This window comes from Melanostigma gelatinosum (assembly GCF_949748355.1).
Source record: "Melanostigma gelatinosum genome assembly, chromosome: 13".
Lineage (NCBI taxonomy): Eukaryota > Metazoa > Chordata > Actinopteri > Perciformes > Zoarcidae > Melanostigma > Melanostigma gelatinosum.
Window position 1 is genome coordinate 18,031,014 of NC_136646.1, and position 26,278 is coordinate 18,057,291.

Genomic DNA, 26,278 nt, shown 5'->3' on the forward strand with positions numbered 1-26,278 from the left:
GGATGAATGCAGCTGAGCAAGGGCAGCGACCTCGGGACTGTGAGAATGGTGCTAAAGTGCCCTTTGCTGTGAAGATGATTGAACTGTATACCAGTTCGAGCATTATTTTATTATTTGATGCCAACACTGATAAAAGATGTAAATACTAGATGCACGCCTAAACAAGGTGCTGTAGATGACTGCTGGTAAAGAATGTTGAACGAACAAACTATCCATTCAATCATTTTCTAATCCACTGATGAAAAACATGGAGATGATAGTGATGATCAAGCTTCCATGGTGCATTGTTTTTGAACAATGTAAATAAGCTCATGGATTATCAGCGAATAAAAACCGGTTAAATCTATGGTAATTAAATGTATAATTAATCCAGTTAAAACAAATACACGTCAATTATGCAACACCAATATTAATTTACATGACACAATCACACACAGTGTATTTGAAACTTTGGTGTTTCTGTGTTTTATTGCTGTGGAAATTGAGAATTTCTTTCAGGCCTCCTCGGTCTGAGGCTCCGTGGCTTTTTTCAGGACATCTTTCTTCAGCGGACCCTGCAGGTAAAGCACAGGGCAGTGTTAAAACAGGGAAGAAGGAGCTGTTGATTATGTTACCCTGCAGAATTTCCTGTTAATCAGATTTGTGTGTGCTTCAAACTTTTCGCCATGCTTTTCACAAGCTCACCATGAATGCCTTCTTCTCCTGGGCAGTCTGGAAGCGGCCATGGCCGAATTTTGATGTGGTGTCGATGAACTTGAGCTCGATGGTCTCCTTGGACTTGCGAGACGTGTGCACGAGCAAAGACTGGGGGGGGGGGGGGGGGGGGGGGCAGACAGACAAAGATGTACACACACGGTACATGTCCTGCAATAATGCACGAGGAATCTTGAACTGAGAGTAAATGAGATGCTACAACTGTGTACTTATACTGCAAGCTGCCTGTGAGATCGAAAAGTTGACTTTCTTGATCGCACTCTACCTTTCTGAGGGTGAGGACGCGTTTCTTACACCCGACCACGCAGCCCTTCACCATGACAAAGTCATTATTCACTTCACCATAGTGAGGGAAGCCTCCCTACAGGAATAGAAAAGAATGGAGAGTAAATGAGGAGTGTTCAGGAAGAAATCTGCTGAGAGCACCATGTTGTCCATAACACCTTTCATGCAAAATTGTTAGAACTTATCAAATATTATCATACCAGCAGTGATACATCATGATGCTTTATGAAGCTTGCAGTGTGATGTGCAGGTGTGGTTATTATATTATCAATACAGGATCTTAGAAAGACCTTTTTTAGTGCATATTATAGTCTTGCGATAGGAGAGTACCATGGGCGTGATGGCCTTCTGGGTGGTGTCGTAGCTAGTGGAGGCATTGTTCCGGATCACCTTTCCGTCCTGGATGTGCACCGCCTTACCAATACGGTAGATCTGAGGACACATGAGGAAATGAGGAGCTCAAGCATGACAACACATGGTAAACCGAAATATATACTCACAATAATGTTGCTTATAATTATCCAACAAAGGAACAGATGAAGAAGAAGTCTTATGGGTGAAACTATCAATGAGCTAACCTTCTTGTTGAGCTCAGTGCGGTGGTGATAGCCCTTCTGACCTGCACGAGCTATAGTGTACGACACACGGGCCGGATGCCAGGCTCCAATACAGGCCACCTTCCTCAGACCCTTGTGAGTCTTCCTGGGAAGCTTCTTTGTGCGCCAGCGGCTTGTCACACCTATCAGCACAAAGAGCCAGAAATAAATATATGTATTACTTCGTGCGTTTATCTTACGAGCCCTTGGACCGGCACAAATAGTCACAGCATGCTGCCAACCTTTAAAGCCATGACCCTTGGTGACTCCGACGATGTCAATCATCTCATCCTGGTAGAAGACGGCAGAGACAGGCACCGCTTGCTCCAGGTGCTCCTTGGCCCAGTCCACCTTGTCCGCGATGCTTCCCCCGTTTAGCTGCACCTCCGTGATGTGGGCCTTTTTCTGCTTGACGGCCAGCAATCGCACCTGGAAATGGGGAAGCACGTAACTGCAACTGAAAGGAGTCCTATGATCTAGAAAAGGCTTTTCTAATTAGAAAGTCTTTTTATCATTCGATTTATTGTTCAGCACAGGATCATGTTCAAAGTGGTTTTCAAGGCGATTACCACAGCCCTGATATTCAAGGGCACATTCTGATCTTATTCTGACTTCTGAAGCTGAAACCTGCACAGACAAAGATCCCAGCAGCTTTTGGCAAAGCCTGGGTGAGCAGCCAGGTTCTGCCCTCAGAATTATTTTTAAACTGCTATTTGAAACGGCAGCCTCCAGTGCTCCCCTCAATGTGTCAGAGTTGGCTGTTAGCAGCAGGGGGGATTTGGGATGTGGCAGCTTTTCTTGTCCTTGCATGTGGTCGGGTGGTCAACTCTGACACCTCTGCCCTTTTGCATGGGTGGATTCAGTAGCGGCCAATAGGTGAATAGAATCCAATCATTCGAGCAGTGGAGTCTGACTGATAGTGTGTCTCTAAAACTGGATTGGGCTTTGAATTTAGGTGTAAAGTGGCTGACCTACCTGAGAGTGAACAATAACCCTGATTACTGAACAGTATTTCTTCATCTGAGCGAACTCCTTGTCCAGCTGTTTCTTTCCTGTCTCATCCTGCCACTTCTTACTGTACTTGGTGAAGGCCTTCTTCTTGCTCTTGTACCTGAAATACAAAAAAAGCCCAGTAAAGAAAGAAAAAAACAACAGTGTCAGCAAGGCAACAACTGCTCAATGCACACATACAAGAGAACAACATGTCATCACACACCAGTTTTTGTAAAATCTGCGCTTGCACTCGTCACTGAGATGCTCCGCAAAGATGGTTTTGAGGGAACGCAAGCCACGGATAGTCTCAATGTATCCCACTACCCCCACCACAATGACTGGAGGAGTGTCAATGATGGTAACCGCCTCCACTTGCTCTCGCTTTGCTTGCTCTGTGGGAGAAACATGGTATATATTCATCTGCTGAGATATTTTTACTGTCAGTATTCAGTAAAGCTCAATCGAGCATAGCATTTTAACAGATAATACATGTATAAACAGTATATAACCCACTGATTACATCCTGTAACATTGTAATAATGTAATAATGTTTCATGCTTTCAGCAGCTAAACTGTATTAAATATGTAAAGACTGTAGGGTTCCATGCAACACCTGATCTTATCAGCCCATCATCCTCTCAAACAAACAAACAGCAAACGTTTTTTTTCTCAATCCTCCCGTGCATCCATGTTGCAGTAAGTCTACATACTGATGCCAGTGCGGTGCACATCCCTCAGCGTGTGGGTCATGCCGGCCTTGTATCCCAGGAAGGCAGTGAGGTGGACAGGGTGGCTGGGGTCATCTTTGGGCCACGTCCGCACCCTGCCCCTATGCTTCTTGCTACGCTTGTGGGGCAGGAACCCCAAGTGTCCATGGCGGGGTGCATGGAATTTGCGATGAGACTGTAAAGGCATAAATCACACAGTCATTCCTTAATAATGTGAAACACCGTTGAAATGTAACCCGACTATACTGCAATGATGTTTTTTAAATAATAACACAATAACTACAGTAGTAGATTACGAAGAGACACGTTAATGCGTGCCTGTACTCGGTGCAGTAAAAATGAATTCTCTGCTCTGTTTTTAGTCCCAATTTCCCAAAATTCTTCAGATATTAAAACCCTATATTAAGGGCCTCCAAACATTTCGATAAAATGAAACAGGACTTCAAAAGAATACACTGTAATAGAGTCAAGTCCCTTAATCTCAATGTGTCAGGCAATGTGTACTTTCTACATTGGTTTCTATGTCATACTGAATGTGATTCAGAAATCCAGCAAAGACCGAATAATAAACAAAACTCAAACAATGGGATGCCACAAACAAATAAAGTTACCATTTCAGTATTCCAAGTGGTCTCCTCCACGGCAGCCATTACAAGGTTACATTTCAATATGCCTCATCTTCCCTCATAAACCCAGATGGCCACACACACATGCACACATGTAGATGACAAAACTGCAAATCAATGTATCCTTTGTAGTAAAAAAAAGAGCCAAGAATTATGAGGAGCACTAACCATGTCCGCACACTGTCTGGTCGAGGAATCGAATGAGAAAGGGGCCAGTGCTGAAGTAAGGGTCATACATAAGACGATACCGAGTGTAAGGGCTCTAATTTGGGGTTTGTCCCAGCTGAGGAGACGTATTTGCTTTCAAACAAGGCAATCTCTGCCAAGTTCTGACATGAGAAGTTCAGAGGAGGGAAGAGGGTAATCTCTGTGGTCTGAGGTGGTGAGGAGGCCTAGTGGACAGGAACCACATGACCATGAAAGGAAGAAGAAAGTTTTGCATTGCCACAAGGCCAACGTCCACCTGGTCTGCTTTAGGACAGATACAGTTTCTTTAAAAAGCAATAAAGCAACTACAGCAACTAGTTGTTGAGGCTCAATCATTACACTCTTTATCTGTTCTGTGTGTTAATATCTCAACATGTTACGTTCAAGAAATTGTCTGGTGAGTGTGTACTAGTGGAGTGTATTTGAGAGGGTTTATAGTCAGCCATGCACCACCACCTGCTGCATTTCCATGGTACAACAGCTCCACCTGTCACCTTTGCCCTATGACCTTTATGTCTTAAAAATGCTGTAAATTAACTTGTGCTGAGTTCCTCGTTTGATATAATATTTGTCAAGAATAATATTGTTTGGAATAATCAGAATAACATTCGCGATAACATTGCGGTTTTACATTTGTTGACCTCTATTTCGCCATTATGCTGCGTCTTCTGCGCATGCGCCACCTCGAAAGGAGAATTGCCGAGGTCGAATTGTAGGATTTCTTTGGTCCTGGTCGTTTTTAGGCAAAATGCCGACAGACTATGACAAAGGAGCATACCCGGAGCCTCCCCGGCAGACTCCGGTTGTGGACAAACAGACAGCACTGCCAAACCCGGCCCTGATTCTGTCTAAACTCTTCTATTACTCCGTGGACCTGCCTGTCACCACATTTAGAGGTAATCGAAGCTAACAGAGCAAACTGTGCTAACAGGATAACACGGCTTTGGGGAGACATATTGTTGGGGTATTTGTACTTCATATCGCTGCTATCATTGTTGTGTGCTTGCAAAATACCACACTAAATAATCTACAAGGCTGTGATTTGTGTCAATAATGGACAGCGTTAGCTAGCTATGCAAGCTAACCTAGATGTTATGCTAGGTAGCTTCATTCACAGACTCATCACATCACAGTTTAACCCACACGGCCTTGTCTTCCGTTCGGTTTAACAATGACTATGTTTGTATGATTATGTTTTTTCTCTCTCGTCTAGATGTTGTTGACAGTATCCGGTCTAAAAATAGGCCGGTCTACTTCCACCAGAAGTTCCGCCGTGTTCCTGACCTGATGGAGTGCCATCAGGGAGATTACCTCTGCTACTACGAGGCTGAGATGCAGTGGAGGAGAGACTAGTGAGTAAAGGGTTAAATCATCCAGATGGACATTTGTGTACCCAACACCTCGGTCATTATAACGTTGCTTTGTTTGTTGGCTTCATTACCAGCTGTACAAAGTGGCAAATGCACTTATCTTTGGGCACAACACACACAACTACAGCACAAATATAAATTTAGATCATGGCAGCTTTACATAATCGTGAGGCCTCGTTCTGTGTGCATTCATAATATTGAGACTGATCTGACTCCATATGCACAGAGGTCTCACCTAGACCCCATTCAACACCTTCGGGATGAACTGGATGCATTCGAGTGGAGGCTGTTATAGAAGCGTATTAATGCCCATGGCTTTGAAATTAGATGTACAACAATCACATATACTATAGGTGCAACCCACCAATTTTTCTTAGACATGCAGTCATGCCTGTTTTAATAGTTCTTTCATTATGAGACAATGGTGGCCTTAAAAAATGAGTCTTATTACAAGGACTCAATACTGAATTCATGCACATGCAAGGATGCTGTAGTGGTCAGGGTGCCTCTATCAAAGTGTCACCATGTGTTGTCTTCACCCCACAGCAAAGTAGACCAGGAGATTGTGAAGGTGGTCCAGGAGCGTATGAGGGCCTGCCACCAGAGAGAAGGATCCAGCTACCAGCAGAACTGTGCCAATGAAATACAGCAGTTCACCGAGGTGACCCACAACTTCCAGTCACGCTGTAAGTATTGTGCAGTTCGGAGCTTGGACATGTGTGGTGTAGAAAGTGTGGACTCATTCAGAAAACATAGACTGCTGACTAAATACAGTGTGGCAAATGCTGTCATAGTTTAAGGGATGATTTACCCACAATGCATTGTATGTGCATTGGCGCTGAAACAATTTGCAGAATCAGATTTTTCAGTTTTTATATTAATTGGACAAAAATAATCAACATATATTTAAGATTGTTATTGACATGTCTTTTGCATCCTAACCTCTTTCCAGATGGAGACCTGGGAGCGTACGCCAGCGGGAGGAAATGTCTAATGAAGCAAAAAGAACGGATGATTGCTGCTCAGGCCCAGACTGCTTAAGAACAGTTCCCTACTATCTGTCCCGTGTAATAATTGTATAATAAACTGATACATTGTGTCAATTAGTGCCCTTTCATCATTCACAAATTGCAGCACAGCCAGCCATCTGGGCATGATTATTAAAGTTATAAATAACTGGAGGTTGATGCAGGAACATATACTTTAAGTGACTTTCTTGCATAAGCCTTTATTGGGTCTTATACCTACCAGATACTATGGAGCATGAGTCGCGTTCAGTAACAGTTTGCCAATTATAAAGTTAACAATCATTCATTTCTATGATGAATTAGACCAATGTAGACAAGCCAGGTTTGTAGACGGACTTTTAAATCCATATGATTTGATTTGCTAAGTTTGCCAGAAACAACCCCGTCTGGTGTTTTACACCATTGGCAATTTCTTCCTTTATAACACTAACAGTGTGATATTTCATACTCTAGTTAAACATTGATATACACAGTCACCCCTACCTAACAGTACTCTTGGTAACAAAGTACTTTCTTCTGTCATAAGTTCAGCACAAGTAAAACAAAGGTTGCATTTTGTTTCAGAAAGTTTATTCAACAATTCTCTGTACAAAAACTTTAGGAAGTAGGGACTGGGGGGACCGGTCCACCTCTCTGCACAGACATCCTGGTGTGAGTCTTGGCCAGATGGTCAGTGAACTCCTGGTAGGGAGACTTTGTAAAGACAGTCTCCTTCCACAGGTCAGGGGTCAGGTAGCTGTAAGTCTTGGAGATGGCATCAAAGGTGGCCTTGGCTGATGAGGAAATGAAAAGAAACAGTGAGGAGATGCTCGAGATAGAGCTCCACGCATAATACAGCTGCAGTACTTTTGGTAACAATGTTGAGCACTGAAAAGGGGAACAGAGGAGATCACTGAAACAGTCTCTCTCCTGTGCATTACAATACTCTTTTCTTTCTCTCCTGATAACGACACCACTGCATGGGTGAAGCTGGGCAGAGCAAGGAGAAAACACAGCAACACAGATAGACACAAAACCATCAGAAGACTCTTACCGAAGTTGCCGAGGGTGGCGGTGCAGCCCCTGGCCGAGGTATAGCAATCGTCGATACCGGCCATCGTGAGCAGCTTCTTGGGCACGGGGGCGGACACGATGCCAGTACCACGGGGTGCAGGGATGAGACGCACCAGGACAGAGCCGCAGCGGCCGGTCACCTTGCAGGGCACGGTGTGGGGCTTGCCGATCTTGTTACCCCAATAACCTCTCCTGACGGGCACAATGGACAGCTTGGCGAGGATGATGGCACCACGGATGGCCGTAGCCACCTCTTTGGAGCACTTCACCCCCAGACCCACGTGACCATTGTAGTCGCCAATTGCGACAAAGGCCTGTAAACAAAAGCCAACAATGTCACATTTGGACGGGATAACAACACCAATCGAATAAGACAGTCTCCACAACATTTAATGACTCACCTTGAACCTGGTGCGCTGACCGGCCCGGGTCTGCTTCTGGACGGGCATAATCTTGAGCACCTCGTCCTTCAGACCTGAACCCAGGAAGAAGTCGATGATCTCAGACTCCTGCAGGAAAAAGTTTAAAAGAACGGTTTAATTTTGCATCAGGATGCCACAGCCAACATTAGGTGTTGCATGCGCTTTATTATAATACAACGGCATGATATGCATAAACACTTTTTTTACTCGAACGTAATTCTGGCACAAACTACACACAATGTATTTGGCTATAACATTAAGAAAGAATCCTTTTAAGACCAGTAATGCACTTTGAATGCAACAGACCGACAGGCACCTTTGCTATCCGGTTAGCATCAACAACACATTCATCTAAACGTTGGCAGTCTGTCACTGTATCCATCCTCTCACTGCTTACCTTGATGGGCAGAGAGTACAGGTAGATCTCCTCCAGGGATTTGATCTTCAGGTCCTTCACCAGGCGGCCCAGCTTGGTGACTGGCATCCACTGGCAAAAGACAAGAGCATCTCAGTGAACAACAGTTCGTGATGTTGTAAACTATATTGTTTCAGTCAGACGTTAATGAGCTTTCATCTTACTTCCTTGTCCTCAGACTTGCCGCCCCGGGCCCCACGGCCCCTGCCGCGGCCTCTACCGCGTCCACGGCCTCGTCCGCCACCGCGACCACGGTCACCAAAACCTCCACGGTCCCCAAAACCTCCGCGAAAACCTCCTCTACCACCGGCGTCGTCCGCCATTTGCTGCAGAACAAAAAAAACACATAATTTAGTATTTCGTATAACCTCTAAAAAGCAAGAGAGCGCGCAAGTTAGCAAGCGCCCGGCTAGCCAGAGCATCGCCGCCATGTTCAACGTTGAGATCGTTCGTTCAATATTTAAGAAATTCTCTATCTCTGACACGTTCTCCTCGTAAATACTAGCAGGGTTTAGAAGGAACATATTCAAACGTCATTTAGTAGATTTGATGATTGTGTTTAGCAGAAGGATGTGTGTGATAAAGCACGATTTCAGTCGGGAGCGATTATTATGCGTTCCACTTACGTGATTGTTATAACAGGAAGAAGGCCGACGTGAAGTCTCGCCGGGTTTTATTTGAAAGGCGTTATCGCGATATTACCTCTTTCACTAAACATGCTCACTGCTGCCCCTAGCGGCCGGTTAGTCAGAGCTGACTTATTCTATAATGATAGGCGTTGTATCGACTTTATTTTATATCTTTCGTTCTTTGAAGCAAAACCACACACAAGAAGACAAGAGGTTCCTGAGATACGTTTAAAATAAAATAGTAAATAGTAATAAATTCGCAATTATCAGATATGCTTCCTCACAGTAAAATACTCTGAAACATAAAAAGAGTTTAAGGACATTATTCTATTTTGCTTTATCCCTGATAGGCCAATATCGTATATTTGTTGTGCTTTTATGTATTTATTCTGTATGCATTCACATGCATATGCTAATTGATATAGTCCCTTGGTTTGCATTATTCAGTAAAATTGTTTAAAAAAAAGTTGGAGAGATGCATCACATGTCAACAAAGACTCTTCAAAAACTCTACAAAAAAGATGAAGCTACAGCACAAGATTGTTAGTCCACTCTTTTTATTCTAAAAACACACACCTTGAAAGAAATTAATGCATGTGTAAATTACACAGAGCAGCAGCCAATCAGCAGCAGTAACTGTCCCTCAGTTGCTGTTGTTGATACCTGGAGGCCCACGAGAGCTGCCACTGCTCTCTCCAAGGTCCTCCTCTTCCACCTCGTGCAGATCGTCCATCACTTGCAGGCTTTCACAGATCAGCCCTATCTGCCTCTTCATGTGGGCCATGGTGCCCTGCATCTTCCTCATCTTCCTCTGCAGGGCAGTTGCGATGGCCCTGTGGTTCCTCTGTCTGGCTTCATACTCCTGCCTCAGTAGCTTGTAGCAGTTGTGTTGGGCCTGGGTGCGGTGGGAGAGAATCGCCCCGCAGCCCATGTGGCAGGGCTGACGCCAGTGTTCGCAGTGCTGTGCATGGGTGTCCAGGTCTCTGCGGAGGAGCTGTGCCCGGCAGCCCTGGTACGGACAGGGGATGAGCTCGTACAGACAGCTCATGCTGTGGCAGTATTGCTCTGAGAGAGGGAAGGTCTCGAGACAACCTCGGATCTCATTCTTACACTAGAGGCCAGAACACAAAGATATCAGTACAAAACACATGGTTTATATGCCTGAAGCATGACATACTTCTCAACCACTGTTTGTTGACTTTATTATGCAAGCAGAGGTGAGATTACAAGTGGTGGAGAAATTATTCACATCCTTCACTGAAGTAAAAGTAACAAGTATGAGTATGAAAATACTCCATAACAAGTAAAAATCTTTCATTAAAAATATCACTGAAGTAAAACAAAGTATAATTTGCAAAAAGGGGGATCATATCAAAAGCTGAAGTAATTTGTAGACATTTTACAGACTAATTGAGTGAAAAAATAATGTATATTAATTGAAAATAATGTTCGTCACACCCTTATAATTACAGATATTATCATTAAAAGACCATAGTCACATATTGACAACAAACATTCAACATGAATAAACCCTATAAATTCATTTAAAAGGCTGGAAAAAAACCCAGGTTATTAATACTCTGTATCTCTTTACCGATCCCCCTCCCCAGAGCTTCAAGATGAGATAATGTAAGGCCATGTTGTTGGTTTGGTCCTCCCTTTACTCCTAAAGAGCTAATGCAGCCACTCAATTACTAAAACGAGTTTTACTTCACTATTTACAATCTATGTAAATGTACAGCTTCTACTTTCCATTTCCCACCTTGATCTTCATGCGCCCAATAGATTTGCTCAGCTTGAACATAACATAAATCAAGCTCGGGTTTACGGGCTTCCTGCAGCAGGGGCAGGTCTCCTGCCTACAGAGGATAAACAACAGTTAGTCCTAATCCTTTGCATGGACCAGACATGAATAACAATCGAATGCAGTACAACTTTACAATGTTCTCATTCAGTGGTATTGATCAATGTTGTGTTCAGTACCTCTTCAGCCACTGTAAAATGCATTTCTTGCAGAAGATGTGGTGGCATTTAGCTCTCACGGGACCCCTGAGGACCCCCTGGCATATAGTGCAGATCAGATCGTAGTCTGGAGTGTCCACAAACAGCTCCACATCATAGCCCCCACTCTGTGTTGACACCTCTGGGTCCGCCTGGATGTGGCCAAAAATAAATACTACTTTATTCTGAGTGATCATAATGTATTATTAATATTACCAGGGAGACATTAAAGGGTAGAGTTGTGCCAGCTGAGGACCTGGAAAAAAGGTGACCCCTGATGTACGAAATAGGTGAGTATTTTCTCTACAGCTGTAAAACATGGCTCCACAGCTGCCTACAACCCGTCCACAGTGTTTTCAACATAAAGGCAAGAGAAGACAATACAGAATGGTTCTGGAAAGTCATATGACTGATGACATGATAACAAAAAGCAAGTTTAATCCTTCAAAAGGATGATTACAAAATGCTTATAACACATAATGTGTTGGCATTATTTCGTTTATAATAATATCTAATAATAAAAACTAACATTACACTCACCATGTATTTCAAATGAAAGCAAAGTTCACAGGTCACTGAAGATATTAGGCTCCGTGCTAAGGGTTTAACCCTATGTGTAATAGTAAGTATCCTAAACCGACACATTCATAAATAACCATGCACCATGTACTCACCATGACAATCTTCTCTCTTCACCGTGTTTCCATTCCCGGCGCTGGTTTACTCCGTATCGGTCCACTCACATGTCACTCGCGAAACACACACCCGCGTTATCAATGCAACACACACATGAACATTCCTGACAAAACGCGAAGGAGGGACCCTGTGCGTGTGAGTTTGTGTGGACAACTGAAAACAGTAAATTACGAAAACGAAGGGAGATAATAGCGCTCATTATGGAGCGCGTCCTTTCCCTGCTGTTCTAGCACCAAAGCTCAGCCTCCACGCGTCAAAACAGGAACTTGTGAACATGAATAAACTCAGGTGACTCTATTGTCAGGAGCCCCGGGGACTAAATCTAAAAGTCACTGTGTCTATTAAGACTACAATGATCACATAGCATTCACCCACGTAACTTATAAACGTATTTATTCCACACAAAAAAATAGTTTTCATGTTTTTTTATTGAATTCATGTTTGTTTACATGTTGTAAGGAGATGCTGCGTTATGAGCAAAACCCGTCTGGCCAATCACAGCGCAGTGCGCTATGATGACGTACATTGTGTGCGACTCGGGTACCAACCACCAACATGCGGAATCTGTTGACTTCAGCCAACGTGTGAAGTGAGAAATAAGTAATTAACTAACTGTAGCTGACAAAAATATTTAAGTTTGGGGATTCAACGTGAGCAAGATGGCAAACACCAACCTTCAATTCAAAACAAAGTGAGTTTGTGATGTATCGCACGTGCAGGCTGCAAACCTTGCAAGCTGGCTAACACAAGCTAGGCTATAGTGGCATTTGAAGTTGGTACAACATGTATTTATATTCATGTTTTTCCCTCACAGTTATGTCGTTGACAGCAAGATTGAGCCGTTTTACAAAGGAGGAAAAGTACAGGTGAGTTGTCTGCCTTGTGTTTGGTGTCAAACGTGTCTGTGTTGCTATAATCAGTGTATAATACATGTTGCACTTGTCTCTGATGATCCTTAATAACCTCATTGTCTGTTTGTTTTCCAGATCAGCAAAGATGAACAGTACATATTTTGCACGTGTGAATCTCGTGTCAACGTTTTGGAGATCAGCACAGGGAAGATTGTCCACAGTGTTCAGCATGTGAGTACAGAGTTGGTGGTTACCTTTGAAGGACAGAGCCTTATATCTTTAATATTTGCAACAGCAGAATAACTACTGTCATAGAGTAATGCCCAGCAGAATAGAGCGTGTGTTGCCTGTCTACATAAGTACTACTTCCTTTATTTACTGTGATGCCAAAAATGTAAAGATGTATGTACTTTATGCAGGCTTTATGACTTTGATTGTATTCATGTTGAATTAAAAATATATAGCATTGGTAATATGATTCGAGCTAAAACAGATTAATTGATACTTGCCGACAGAAAGTCAATTAGCATGAATTTTGTTAATCATTTGTGATTTAGTAAACAAAGCATATCAAACTTTTTTTTTGGTGTCAGCTTCTCAAATGTAAATATTAGCTTTGTTTTGTATCATATTGTTCATTGAACAATCCTGTCTGTCCATTATGTAATTGCAGGATGATCAAGAGGACATCACATCCTTTGCACTCAGCTGTGACGATGAGGTAAAGCCAACACTTCGAGCGGCTGTCATCACTTCAGTCTGACTTCATCGTGTGAATTTGGATGTTTTTGCTCGATGTTCTTCTCTCAGTCTGTGAGAAAGTATTCAGTACACATGTGTGTCTCTGTTCGGCTTTCCACCACAGATGCTGGTAACAGCTAGTAGAGCTCTGCTGCTGAAGCAGTGGGACTGGAAGCGAGCTCAGTGTATTCGCTCCTGGAGGGCCATTCACACTGTTCCTGTGGCCAGTATGACCTTTGACTCCACCTCTACACTCGTGGCCACAGGTCAGCCATTATTGACAATAAGTTGTGTCTTTTGTGTACCGCGTTCCTGCCTGATCTCTGCTACATAGACGTGCAGTTTTCAGGGTTTGTCTTCTTGTGGTCTTGCAGGTGGCTGTGATGGCACTATAAAGCTTTGGGATGTGGTGAAGCAGTACTGCACACACAACCTTAAAGGCTCATCTGGCGTTGTTCAGTAAGTTGAAATATCTCTGAACAAGAAATGCTTTGAATAATATGTATTAACATAAGTTGTTTCTTCATTCAAATACTTGTGTACTCAAGATCAGTATGTTATTCCTGCTTTTTTCTCCTTTTATCTTACTTTGAGATACATAAACATGTTTTTCTGACTTGTATATATAAAATATATATATATACACACACCAATTTTTTCACTACTTGTGTACATAAAAGTCCTGTCTATTATTTACCTTTATGCCTAGCTTTGTTGACCTTCCTAGCTATTATTTCCATTTTTGTCAAGAGAGATGCAAAAAACAGTGGAATTCATCCATGTATGTGCACATACTTGGCCAATAAAGGTGGTTCAGATGTTCTTTGTTTGCTGGTGTTGAAGGCCAGTAAAGATCTGACTTTCAGATATTCCAATTCGAAAAATACAGTGTTTTTAATGTTGGTGTCTTTTCATTTTTCTTTAATAATGTATAGTAAACAAATACATTAACATATGTACCATAACATCAGGTTTTAGCTTTGGTGTATAACTAAATTCAGTAACATACTCGTGTGTATCTTTGCAGCCTGGTCCAGTTCCACCCAGACATCAGCAGGCTGCAGCTCTTCTCCTCCTCTCTGGACTGTGGCATTCGGCTGTGGGACCTGCGCTCCAGTCAGTGTGTGTGTGTGCTGCAGAGCCACTACAGCGCTGTCACCTCCCTCAGCTTCAGTCCCGACGGCGGCACCATGGTCAGGTACCGTACACTCAGCCGCCCGATGGCTGGTCTGTTACTCACAACATCTAAAGTTTTGGGGTCATCTAATGGGGAGTGTTTTCTTTCTTTCTTCTTCTTGCTGTGATTGTGTGCCGATCTTTATTTGCAGTTCTGGCAGAGACAAGATCTGCACAGTGTGGGACCTGAAGTCTCGGAAAGCCAAGAGAACTGTGCCCGTCTACGAGGTAAGACAACAGGGAGATATTCATGTATTATTTGATGAAGAAAGAATCAATATTTTTGTACTCTTCATGTTGGAAAAAGACTGCAGCTTCATTCTCTGTGTGTGTTGTCTTTGTCGTCAGGCCGTGGAGGGTGTTGTGCTGCTGCCTGAGGATGAGGACTTGTCTCAGATTGGAGTGAAGAGCAAAGACTTGCATTTCATCACAGCAGGCAGCAACGGTTCGCCTCTTGAGTTGTCCCGAACATCTAATTTGTGCTGCCGTGCATGAATCCATATTTTGTGTGACCTCAATTGTCTCTCACCCAGTCTCCCTTCTTCACCTGTAGGTGTATTGCGAGTGTGGGAAGCCAGCACGGCGCGTTGTGTCTACGCCCAGACCCTCACGGCCGTCTCTGAGGAAGAGGAAGAGAAGGACGACGACCCCCGCGGTCTAACGTACCTCCTTCTCCTGCCTGCCTCCTCCAGACTGGCCACAGTCACAGCTGAGCACAACATTGTGCTCTACCAGCTGCCTGGTCTCACCACACAGCAGCAGGTGTGTACTGAGGTGGAGGTCGATACATTTGTCACTTGCAAATTGTTCTGGACAACTTGATCATCAAACTAGAGACTCCGGCCATTCAGGGCTTCTTTTATTATTATTCATACATAATTAACAGACACCCTCGTCCATCTCCTGTTGTTCCCTCTGTCCGCTCTCTCACAGTTTGTGGGATACAATGACGAAGTGCTGGACGTGAAGTTTTTGGGTAAAGGGGACAGCCACATTGTGGTGGCCACCAACAGCTGCCAGCTGAAGGTGTTTGAGCTGCTCACCAACACCTGCCAGATCCTCTACGGACACACAGGTCAGTAACCAGCAGAGGGCAGCATGTGTAAACAAGTACCGATGTGAAATGCAAAGCAGTATGTTTATTTAATCACCAGAGGGCAGAAGGTTTTCCTTCTTAATATTATTCATTTATCATTCTTGAAAACATTTCCGCACCATGTGTCTGTGTCATTCTTCAGTCTATTTTTGGAAGTTTTTCCGTAGTTTCTAAAAGCTGCAATAGCTGCATGACTTGGAGAAATGTGGATGCCTGGGAATGAAAACCTGGCGGCAGTTGCAGATAAATTACCGCACTGATAATAAGAGAAGATAAGATGAGATAAAATAATCCTTTATTAATCCCGCAGTGGGGAAATTCACAGGATCACAGTAATAAATAGTAAGAATATCAACTAAGTAAAAAAGTACAAAATCCACAGTAACTAAGTATAACTAAACAACTAAAATATTTTAGATAATAAATATATATAATAATGACGAGTCTCTAAGAAAAATAAGTTTGCTTTATAATGAGGCTGATCTGTGTTGATATTATCAAATACATTTTATTAGTAGAGTGTGTAAGTGTAACAAACTTGCAAAGTGCTTTACACGCGATAGCAAATTCACCTCAAAACACATTAAAATAAATAAGGATAATGCAACATTCAAGCACACAGCCTTTAGTAACCATAGCAGGTTGAGTGAAAATGATAGCTGTCATTAGAGGAACCAGAATCCAGATCTGATACGATCGGGTTATCTGAGCTTCATTGTGTTTAAAAAGTGACTTGCTGAGCAGGTTGGAGAGGAGATTATCTATTCTGATATTGACTGCTATTTCTATCTGTTTATTGTCCACAGACACCGTCCTCTCACTGGACGTGTTCAAAAAAGGCGTTCTCTTTGCGAGCTGTGCGAAGGTGAGCTCACACATCTTCCAGCCCTCGAAACTAAGGGAACAATGAGTGTTCACAGTGCACTCTGTTCGGGGATCAGTGTGTAGCATTAAGAGGGATTTATTGGCAGATTTGTCATTTCATATTCATAACTATGTTTACATTCGTTTATAATCACCTGAAACTACGAATTCTAAGGGAACAATGAGTGTTCACAGTGCACTCTGTTCGAGGATCAGTGTGTAGCATTAAGAGGGATTTATTGGCAGATTTGTCATTTCATATTCATAACTATGTTTACATTCGTTTATAATCACCTGAAACTACGAATTCTAAGGGAACAATGAGTGTTCACAGTGCACTCTGTTCGAGGATCAGTGTGTAGCATTAAGAGGGATTTATTGGCAGATGTGTCATTTCATATTCATAACTATGTTTACATTCGTTTATAATCACCTGAAACTACGAATTGTTGTCCGCCACGTTACACCGCCATGTTTCTACAGTAATTAACAACCAAAAAAAATGTATTTATTCACCTGGGACAGCGCACATTAATCAACATTTCAGTTTCCACCTCAATGCTAATGTGCCACACTAAGCTAATGAGCTAATTAGATACAAATTAGTGGCCTAATGTTTCCAGTTTGTAATAGCGATGTCTGAGATGAGGCAGTATGATTACTCATGGTTGTGAGTTTATGTTTAGCGGTGAGGTAATTGGTGCGTGTTGTGTGTTTATCTTTAGGACAGGTCAGTGCGTGTGTGGCAGATGGACGGTGAGAGCGGTCGGGTGCACTGCGTGGCTCACGGCTCCAACCACGCTAACGCGGTGGGCTCCATCACCTGCTCCAGGTAGCACTCCTGCACACACACACACACACACACACACACGTGTTTCTTGTCACGTGTCCCGGCAGGAATTGGTCGTAAAGTGAAGGACATTAATGAGTCCGTGTGGCGGTAATGATTCTCCATCTTTGTGTCCAGGATGAAAGCGTCTTTCGTAGTGTCTGGCAGTCAGGACTGCACCCTGAAGGTTTGGGATCTCCCAGCAGACTTGTCTACTACAGGAGCGGACATACACCAGCTGACCCCCCGCGCCACGGAGAAGGCACATGACAAGGTAAGAGCACGAAAGTCTACACAGGAAGAAGAAAAGAGCAACATTTAAACATCCTGCAAACTAGAATACATCTCAGATCGAGGGATGTTCACTAAAACTATCCTGTGGGCTTGTGCATGATCGTGTCAAAGCAACAGGTTGAGTAGAAGGCTACATCACTTGCCCTCAATTCATCAATTATCCTGAATATCTAATTCCAAAGAAAAAAGTAAACTCCAGCACCTTTTTATCACTTTCTTTTACCAAGAGTCGACATTTCAGTCTTGAGAAAGGTCCTCTGCTGCCCAGTATGCTTCAGCCTCCCACCAGCCAGTGAAGAGTCGTGAGGACTCAGCCTTCAATGGCTCTATTAAACAGTCAATAAAATACGTTTTCAACAATGCGGATCACTGCAACCGCAAGAGGGGCTTGAGCATATTTATATCAACACACAAACAATACTTGAGTGATGGATCCAGCAGTCTGCGAGATTAGCTGTGGACAGACTGACGGACACAGAGATGCTCACACACACACGGGGGGGAAAGTCATTGTTAACTTTTATTCACGGAACAAGATCCAATCGTGTTACGCCTTAATTTACTGTTATTTCTAAAACAAAATGTTTGCCAGAGCATTTTGATGCATGGAGAGAACAGACTGTAATGAGAGTGCAGAGTTAATCCTCACACTGCAAATGTGTCTGTTCAGCAACGACCGCTCCTCGAAGCTGTTATCCTTTCGTTTTAGTCTGTAGCTTCATGGCTTCTTCCTGCTGCACAGCCGACAACACGCCTTCCTCGTCTGAAACATGTAGTTCTAATGCACACATAGTTATAATCCAGTGAGGACGCGCTGTCTTTCCTTTTCTTAAATTACTGTAAACTGAAGAATTTTGAGGTTTCATACAATCGGTTGGTGTCACTCTGAACTCTGGGTAATTGTGATTTCTCTCTATTTCGATACTTTTTATTAACCAAACAATGAATGCATTCATCACATTTCACCTGAACCAAATACAAGAGTGAAATTCTTCTTAAACATACGTAATAATCTAATGATACACTATATAATGGTATATCCCAGTGTGTATCATTAGATACACTCACAGGGGCCATTTCACTCCAATGAGTACTTATTTTTGACACTGAAAGTACATTTTCCTCTACTTTAAGTACTTAAACTTACACTCCACTGTGGTGTGTGTACTTTTACTGAACTCCAGCAGAAAAACTGTGTCTGTATTAAATACAGTTTGACCATTCTGGAATATTTTGTTGTTGTAATGACATTTAATGAATCCGGTTACTGCAGAAAGACCACATTAACCCGGTTACTTATCTAGTCATACTCAGAAAGATATCTAGCTTTAGTGAGGATTCTTTCTGGCTTGCACGCACATGTACATGCACACAGACACGGGTGAGTCACTCTTCAGCAGTCGCTTTGTAAACAGTTCCTTGCCGGGCGACTCTTAACATAAGGAAGAGTTCACCAGTCGAACTGATTACAGCTAGGAAGTTGCTGGAATGTCCAGTTTTAACACTATAATTTCCTGCTACGCCTGCACAAACACACACACCTGAGTCGAGATGTACGATACAACAATCGACAATCTGTCCATCAGCGGCACTTGGTTCCATAGCGTGTCTTTTGTTGACGTGTAAAACATTCAGGCAGTGTCGTGAGAGGAATTCAGAGATTTATTCACGTGGCTTTTTTTCCATCTCGTTTTCGAAGAAACTTGCACATTGTAGAAATTTACCTTCATGGCTTTCTACCAGAAAGGGTTTATTTCAGCCCAGCATGATGTTGTCTTTCACCAGACAACGGGTGTTTTCTGCCTAAACCGAAGGAGAGTTCTGGTAGAAAGCCCTAAAGGCAAACTTCTCCCATGTCCAATAAAGTTACTTCCCTCAAACTTGCATTTACTAAGTTAGTGAGTCCTCATCTCCCGCCCCTTGCTTCCTCCAGGACGTAAACAGCGTGGCGGTGTCTCCCAACGACAAGCTGCTGGCTTCGGGGTCCCAGGACCGCACGGCCAAGCTGTGGTCGCTGGCGGCGGAGGGGATCGTGGGCATGCTGGGGGTATTCAGGGGCCACCGGCGCGGCGTCTGGGCCGTCTGCTTCTCTCCCGTCGACCAGGTGCTGGCCACGTCCTCCGCAGACGGCGCCACCAAACTGTGGAGCCTGCAAGACTTCAGCTGCCTCAAGGTGGGCCACCAGAAGTGTGCATGTGTCGCAGAGTACCGTCAGTTGTGTACGTGCAGTCGGATCCCTCCCTAGTCAAGCGTCCTTCTTTATGCACAGACATCACATCTCTCACTTTAAATGTTTGTTCGAGTTATGAATGAGTTATTTCCCCATCGGTGACTGTAATGGTGATATTGTTGTGGCTTCAAAGTAAATATGTGATATTTGTTTGTCATTCTTTAGACATTTGAGGGTCACGATGCATCGGTGTTGAAGGTGATCTTTGTGAGCCGAGGCACTCAGCTGCTCACCAGGTAACCACACACATGCAAAGCTTTTCTCCAGAACAATCTTATCTTTGTTTTGTTACTTCACTTTTACAGGTTAGTTCTGGTGTCAATTCATTTTTTTTTTTTACAAAAGCCTCACTTTGTGCTGAGCACAAACAAGGAAACGTGAGCTCACAACCCTCATGTGTGCTTATCATGTTTTATCTGATTGGCACGATCCCAAAAACTGGCTTTGGGCTCACGATGACTATTCAGACTTAATTAATGGAAAAGAAAGTGAAAGGAATGTTCTAATGTTCTTGTGTTTTGACTGCACATGGCAAACTTTTACAAAATTATATTAAGTCACCAGCTGGGTAGGAAAACACTTGATACTTAAACCGCAACCTTTTTTGTTTTTTCCAACTGTGAGTAGCTGCTTTGTGTGAGAATAGTGCACATTCACTACACACTCAAAAATCGGTTTCATTTTTCATCTGTATGCTGACTTTAAATGAATAGGCCAATTCGTTTTTGATTTAATCGTAAGTTCTGAGAACCCAAGACAACTTTAAAGTTGTTAGATGTGAGAGGCTCAAACCAGAAAACATCTTCCATTTTTGCTTGATTAAAAGACTGTAACGTAAAAGATATATCAAAATACAATCGACAAATTTTCTGTTGATCGCTTAATTTATTAATTATCTCCGCCTCTTTTTTAGTTTACTTTCACCCTTCCCTTCTCCAGTGTAGACACACTAAACACCTCACTAGAGTCAGCATAGGTTGTAGTATAGACTTGTGTTTTATCTGCATTGTTGTGGATCCCCCCTCACACTGTTGTAACTCAACTCTCCCAACTGACGTTCCGTCCTCAGTGGCTCGGATGGTTTAGTGAAGCTGTGGACCATAAAGACCAACGAGTGTGTGAAGACGCTGGACGCCCACCAGGACAAAGTGTGGGGTCTCCACTCCAGCAGCAAAGATGACAAGATGGTGACGGGCTCAGCCGACTCCAACATCACCGTGTGGGTGGTAAGTGTGACGTGATTGATAGTCACCTGTTGAACAGAGGACGCAGAGAGAATGAAGCTGCATCGATCAGCAGTCAAACCTCATTGCCGGGTAATTCACAACTGTCCTTTGGGTAATAAATCACTCAATAAAAGCAAGAAAATGAAATACAAATGCAAGAGTTATTATTTAACAACTCAGGAATCTATACATTTTTAAAATAATGTCCTTTAATCACCTGACAGCACTCTGGCTTGTTTGGTCAGTATTTGCATCAAGCTAGAAAGGAGCTGACATCAGCTATAGATTTTGGTCTTTGGATCACATCTGATCTAGTTGGTTATTTTTTAGCTTTCGTTTTACTCTCACTGGGAGTTTCCCCTGCAGCGATCAATGTGTAACTACAACAATGTTGTCTTTTGTCCACTGCTAGGATGTGACTGAGGTGGAGCTGGCAGAGGAGCAGGCCAAGCAGGAGGATCAGATACTTAAGTAAGCTGAACACGCCATTAACGTTCAGTTCAGTACAGTTGATCAGACGGTCATGAACTCACTGATGCTTGCCAACAATCACTCAGACATAAGTGTTCCCATTGTCATCCTGGGTAACAAGTCAATAATTAGCAGGCAGGATTTCTCGCAGTAGAAGATGCTGCTAGAAGAGACAGCTGAACCCACGCAGAGGGCTTAAACCTGTTCATATGATTTATAGATTCATCTGTCAAACCTTTTAAAAGCGTTCGTATACAGTTTCTATCCGTCGTCGAGGAACTGCATTTTTGTTTTTGGTATCTCATTTCTGCGGACGTTCACCGTTTGAGCTAATTTGCCGTAAACATTGAGGAACAAGTATTTCTGATTGTGGCCGTTAATGAACGTGTGTGTGTGTGTGTGTGTGTGTGTGTGTGTTTCTTGTGTCTGAAGGCAGCAGGAGTTGTCCAACCTGCTCCATGAGAAGAAGTACCTGAAGGCCCTGGGTCTCGCCATCTCCCTGGACCAGCCTCGCACTGTGCTCGCTGTGATTAAAGGTACTTTAGCTACAACTATCTTTGGGGCAATTATGGCGACACATCAGAGCTGTACTCACTGCATCTCACTCCTTCATCGCTTCACCTGTGGTTATCTCGTCAACTGAACTGAACTTCTTTTTTTGTACCATTTCAATAAAGCCGACACTTTGCGATTGGAAAGTGAAAGGCAGTTTAAATTGTATTATAGTTAACATAACGTTTAACCATCAGTCCAGAATCTTTACTTTTAAATACAAGCAATAATAAAAGACATTGAGCTGTGCGTGCAGGACATGATGTGCATCTGCACAGGGTGGATCAGTATGTCATTCAGTAGCTGTCAAACAAAAGGCTGACACATTCTTAGTTCTCTTTGATCATCCAAAATTGGATCACATCCAGTCATGTGAGGATATGAGTTGAGCCAATCTCAGCTGTGCACCTGTGGGTTGTCCTAAAAGTATTTACACTCACGGATGTTTATTTGTATAATTATATATAATTAAAAATTTGAGATGTTTACCTTTTTTGAAAAGAAGAAGTTCCAGTAACACAGGATGAGACTTTATGTGACAAAACAAGTCGCCATGAGGGTTTGGAAAGTCTCCAGATTTAGCGAGAGAGTTGCCAAGTTGGCAGCGGCTAAATATGTCCCCAGAACAACACTGGACGCAACAATGGTTCCTATCACATATTAAACCAAACAAAAATCGTCATAAAAACAAGTTGTACAAATAATAATATATAAACAAGCATATTAAAGCTACTGCAGATGTAAAAACAAACGCATTTAACTTACCAGAGCTGCTGTTCACTATTTAAAGACAAAGTGACAGATTTTGGGATTGTCACCGCCCCACACGTCAGGCTAGCCCACTGACCAATCACGTACTTGTAGGCCAGCTAGAAGGCTCTGACACGTCAAAGAATACGCCCAACATGTCAAACTAAAGATCTGATTGGTTGAACACTATGACAATCAACAATATCGTCCCCATTCACTTCAATCTGCTCTGGCTGCAGGTGAGAGTCTGCAAGCCTCTGGCTCTGTTCTTACCTAGAGACACAGAGGTGAGATCTGATTGGATAAAAGCTCTACTTAAAACAAGCTGCACTGGAAGCAGAGCAACTGAGCAAGACAGTAGCTGTGCAATGAGAAAATAAGATAATGTGAAAAATATTTTTATAAATTATAATACATGTAGTGCATTTAAGAAAAAATATTAAATTATAAAATAGATTTCTTCTTTTTTTTTTTATATATATATATATATATAGCTTTGTGATTCTGTTTAGGCCAGCAGAGAAGGCCTTGCAGGCTCTGACGGCCCGCCACTGCCAAAATGTGACCCGACACACGTGTGGACATTAAACCTAGACACCATTACAAAGGTACGATGAACTAACAGCCGACTGTCCGATGTCTCTGACATGTTCTCTTTTGCTTCTAGCGATTCGTCAGGTGGAGAATAGCCACACGCTGTTGGAGAAGACTGTACTGAAACTACGAGTTGATCAGAAAGGTAACAGATCAACGATGTCCGTCAACCTTTCGAATGATGGAATACATACACGACAAAGAAATGTCTTAAAGTAAAGAAGGAGAAGTTAAAATAGAGTAAAACTAATAAAGTCTGTCTCTTTTGATTCCCCCCCCCCACTCAGAGTCGCTCCTGCGCTACTGTGCCGTGTGGAACACCAACGCCAGAAACTGTCAGGATGCCCAGGCCGTCCTACAGGTGCTCCTCACACACCTGCCGCCTGAGGAGCTGCTGCAGTACCAGGGCGTCCGAACCCACCTCGAGGGACTCATCCCATACACAGGTGTGTGTCTTAACTGAGACAAATTGATTGTAAAATACACACAGTATGGATGTGCATATGAACACAGTTCCTCTCCAGACATCATGAGACAAAAGCAAAATGAGACGAAATAACTGTCCCTGCCAAGGACGGAGAGACGTGCAGCTGATGTCAGATAATATATAAAATACGCTAATTATAAAAAATAATATCGTGGGATCACGATAGGGATAAGAACGACTGCATCATCTGAGTTGCAAAAACAATAACGAGTGCCAAAGAAACCACACTGAGTACTGTGTAGTTTACACACGCAAAGTGGACGTAAACATGAAAGTATTGTATGGAAGCGATCAAGCCGAAGTCATTGCCGTTTCCCCCTCTAGCTCTGGTTCCAGATTGAAATGAATGACCGCTTTACTCTTCTCGCTCACGCACAGAGAGGCACATGCAGAGGATCAGCAATCTGCTGCAGGCGTCCATGTTCCTGAACTACATGTGGCAGAAGATGAGAGTGGCCGGAGCACCGTCCAGGTGAGAGTTTCACCAAACGAAAGCAGCCCTGCGTTAAAACGGCACATTGGGGGCTGCGTTCATGTTGTTTATTGTACCAGTGATGCAATAAAATGTGATCCAGGAAGTTCAGTTGGAGTAACAGATGAATTCGCTCAAAGGCCTTTCAGACGCGCAAACACTGCGCAGCCGTTCATGCAATGAGATGCTGCCTTGCTCCAGAAAGTCTGTCTCCATTTAGAGTCACAGACTAAAGCTCAGTAACTTTCTCCACTGAGTACAGCGAAAAGATCAATCGGTCTTAAGTTCAGCACAACTCGGTGACTTCTGCTCAGTAACAAAATGTTCTCACTATGCGAGTCAAACACGACGTGTATGTAGTTGAGCCAGTTGAGGTTTCCAGCAAACGCACAACGTCTTGTTTGTCTTGTTCTTTTGTGGCAAAAGTACAAAATGTGGCAGAGCAGCATTCTGAGTTAGACCGGGCGCGCTGCCATATTTTTCCTTTTCTTTTAATGATGTTTTGACAGTTTTCAAAGCTTCTTTCCTCGGCGAGTGGAAGGTGAAGCCGATACAGAGATACTTTCTTGAAACGACACAGGGAAATGGAAAAGTTGTGAATGCATGTATTGAGTTTATGACTCCTAATCCCTGTCGGTGTATCCTGTCTAGCATGAGCCAAGATGAAGAAGAAATGGATACCACTCCTCTTGCACAGCCTTTCTTTCTGGTTGACAAGGAGAAAGGAATGGAAAGCGGTGATGAGGAGAAGCAAGACGGCGATGACAGTGATGGCGGACAGGATGAAGACCCAAATTGCCCAGTTAAAGAAAAAGAGGAGGAGGAGGAGGAGGGGGACGATGAAGTCAGTGCCTCAAAGAAAGCCTCCACCAACAACGGGTTAGTAGAAAATGGAGGGAGCCCCAAAACAAATGGCAACCACCACTCAGAAAGTGAGGAGAGCTCAGAAGAGGAAGACCTGGAAGATCAAACCACAATAAAAGTGATGAAATGTCTCCCAGTGTCCTCCACTCCACAATGCCAGACTTTCGCCAGCTGACGGGGATCTCCGCGCCGCAAACGGATGACTCGCTGAGTGGAGTGACACACTGAATGTGTGGCGAGAGAGAGAGGGAGTGATGAACCGATAATAGATGTGCATCTTGTGCCAGTAAAGATTGTGCACGAGTTATTTTTCATTCGGAGTTTAAGCAGAATTGAAAATAAAAATGTAACCAGCCTGATGATCCAGTGGATATTAGGAAAGAAAAGAGGAGAGTCACGGTCACCTTCCCCCACTGCAGCTCCCTTTGTCTCGTCCTGCTCTACCGGTTCGACCACAGCACACAAGGTTCCATTCATAACCACAATTGATTTTTTAATTCCATGATGAGTCAATGACAGACTTTATGGCCCATTATGCAAAACTTTACTGAGATCTGACTGGATCTCACCTCCAGATGTAGTTTGATTCCAAGTTGCAAAAATCCCATTTCATGTATGTAAAGATCAATCTAGATACTATCTGCTTGTGTAAAATAAATTACAAATGTTTTTGAGCTTGCAGTTTGAAGAAGTTTGGATAATGTATGTAAAGATTATTATAAGACAAACTGACAATTTCCTTCTGGTTTTAACCGTTCGTCTGCTCTTACTGAACACTGGTGTTGAGGTGAAACAGTTAATCGATTTGACAATTAAATGACCAAGTCCCAGCTCCTCACTTGTGTAGCGACTGAAAATAATAAATACAAAATTGAAATCAAAGACAATTGAAGATGAGATCAAGTTATCCAAAAAAAAAGGTTTTATTTGTTCCAAGCTCTTCAGTAACACGTGAACACACACAGAATATACATGGTCAGACTGCGGAGTGTATATTTACACACATCCCATTCGTCAA

The 26,278-nt window shown here is 43.1% G+C and overlaps 5 protein-coding genes across 6 annotated transcripts; 2 read left to right on the forward strand and 3 right to left on the reverse strand.

Moving 5' to 3' along the window:
* Positions 1-432: 432 nt before the first annotated feature.
* LOC306786663 (large ribosomal subunit protein uL3-like) lies at positions 433-4,237 on the reverse strand. Of its 2 annotated transcripts, none has more exons than XM_079281501.1 (10): positions 4,111-4,237; positions 3,299-3,491; positions 2,812-2,980; positions 2,571-2,706; positions 1,838-2,024; positions 1,578-1,738; positions 1,330-1,431; positions 980-1,075; positions 685-804; positions 433-554 (listed from the first exon to the last, which is right to left on the reverse strand). In XM_079281501.1, the coding sequence occupies exons 1-10, from the start codon at positions 4,174-4,176 to the stop codon at positions 495-497; spliced, it is 1,290 nt and encodes a 429-aa protein (XP_079137627.1). In that variant the 5' UTR covers positions 4,177-4,237; the 3' UTR covers positions 433-494. The 2 variants fall into 2 exon arrangements, with proteins under 2 accessions (XP_079137627.1, XP_079137628.1); XM_079281502.1 differs by lacking the exon at positions 4,111-4,237 and adding an exon at positions 3,928-4,086.
* Positions 4,238-4,822: 585 nt separating this feature from the next.
* On the forward strand, positions 4,823-6,618 carry ndufb10 (NADH:ubiquinone oxidoreductase subunit B10). Its single transcript, XM_079282731.1, has 4 exons — positions 4,823-5,045; positions 5,363-5,501; positions 6,066-6,205; positions 6,472-6,618. Exons 1-4 carry the CDS (start codon positions 4,898-4,900, stop codon positions 6,558-6,560), a joined length of 516 nt encoding a protein of 171 aa, XP_079138857.1. The 5' UTR covers positions 4,823-4,897; the 3' UTR covers positions 6,561-6,618.
* Positions 6,619-7,100: 482 nt separating this feature from the next.
* rps2 (ribosomal protein S2) lies at positions 7,101-9,098 on the reverse strand. Its single transcript, XM_079281215.1, has 6 exons — positions 9,064-9,098; positions 8,602-8,763; positions 8,420-8,509; positions 8,002-8,109; positions 7,581-7,914; positions 7,101-7,320 (listed from the first exon to the last, which is right to left on the reverse strand). The coding sequence occupies exons 2-6, from the start codon at positions 8,758-8,760 to the stop codon at positions 7,145-7,147; spliced, it is 867 nt and encodes a 288-aa protein (XP_079137341.1). The 5' UTR covers positions 8,761-8,763; positions 9,064-9,098; the 3' UTR covers positions 7,101-7,144.
* A 611-nt stretch (positions 9,099-9,709) lies between these two features.
* Positions 9,710-11,811, reverse strand: LOC306787447 (RING finger protein 151-like; the record flags this gene model as incomplete). Its single annotated transcript, XM_079282577.1, has 4 exons — positions 11,742-11,811; positions 11,050-11,219; positions 10,829-10,925; positions 9,710-10,177 (listed from the first exon to the last, which is right to left on the reverse strand). The coding sequence occupies exons 1-4, from the start codon at positions 11,742-11,744 to the stop codon at positions 9,710-9,712; spliced, it is 738 nt and encodes a 245-aa protein (XP_079138703.1). The 5' UTR covers positions 11,745-11,811.
* Positions 11,812-12,304: 493 nt separating this feature from the next.
* tbl3 (transducin beta like 3) lies at positions 12,305-26,102 on the forward strand. Its single transcript, XM_079281415.1, has 23 exons — positions 12,305-12,454; positions 12,578-12,629; positions 12,750-12,845; positions 13,288-13,335; positions 13,480-13,621; positions 13,730-13,814; positions 14,383-14,553; positions 14,684-14,759; positions 14,880-14,976; positions 15,085-15,293; positions 15,465-15,606; positions 16,434-16,492; positions 17,217-17,323; positions 17,459-17,594; positions 19,548-19,787; positions 20,010-20,080; positions 20,914-21,070; positions 21,483-21,541; positions 21,974-22,077; positions 23,511-23,582; positions 23,725-23,883; positions 24,303-24,396; positions 25,048-26,102. The coding sequence occupies exons 1-23, from the start codon at positions 12,423-12,425 to the stop codon at positions 25,433-25,435; spliced, it is 2,796 nt and encodes a 931-aa protein (XP_079137541.1). The 5' UTR covers positions 12,305-12,422; the 3' UTR covers positions 25,436-26,102.
* The last annotated feature ends 176 nt before the right edge of the window (positions 26,103-26,278 follow it).

Excerpts from the sequence above, each read along its gene's own strand:
- LOC306786663 (XM_079281501.1), bottom strand. The coding sequence starts at position 4,176 with ATGACCCTTACTTCAGCACTGGCCCCTTTCTCATTCGATTCCTCGACC. Across the intron at positions 3,492-4,110 it reads CCAGACAGTGTGCGGACATG|TCTCATCGCAAATTCCATGC; the intron begins GTTAGTGCTCCT and ends ATGCCTTTACAG. Across the intron at positions 2,025-2,570 it reads GGGTTATTGTTCACTCTCAG|GTGCGATTGCTGGCCGTCAA; the intron begins GTAGGTCAGCCA and ends CCCCATTTCCAG.
- ndufb10 (XM_079282731.1), top strand. The coding sequence starts at position 4,898 with ATGCCGACAGACTATGACAAAGGAGCATACCCGGAGCCTCCCCGGCAG. Across the intron at positions 5,046-5,362 it reads GCCTGTCACCACATTTAGAG|ATGTTGTTGACAGTATCCGG; the intron begins GTAATCGAAGCT and ends TCTCTCGTCTAG. Across the intron at positions 6,206-6,471 it reads CCACAACTTCCAGTCACGCT|ATGGAGACCTGGGAGCGTAC; the intron begins GTAAGTATTGTG and ends ACCTCTTTCCAG.
- rps2 (XM_079281215.1), bottom strand. The coding sequence starts at position 8,760 with ATGGCGGACGACGCCGGTGGTAGAGGAGGTTTTCGCGGAGGTTTTGGG. Across the intron at positions 7,915-8,001 it reads GTCAGCGCACCAGGTTCAAG|GCCTTTGTCGCAATTGGCGA; the intron begins GTGAGTCATTAA and ends TTTTGTTTACAG. Across the intron at positions 7,321-7,580 it reads CGCCACCCTCGGCAACTTCG|CCAAGGCCACCTTTGATGCC; the intron begins GTAAGAGTCTTC and ends TTTCCTCATCAG.
- tbl3 (XM_079281415.1), top strand. The coding sequence starts at position 12,423 with ATGGCAAACACCAACCTTCAATTCAAAACAAA. Across the intron at positions 16,493-17,216 it reads TCTTTGCGAGCTGTGCGAAG|GACAGGTCAGTGCGTGTGTG; the intron begins GTGAGCTCACAC and ends GTTTATCTTTAG. Across the intron at positions 17,595-19,547 it reads CGGAGAAGGCACATGACAAG|GACGTAAACAGCGTGGCGGT; the intron begins GTAAGAGCACGA and ends TGCTTCCTCCAG.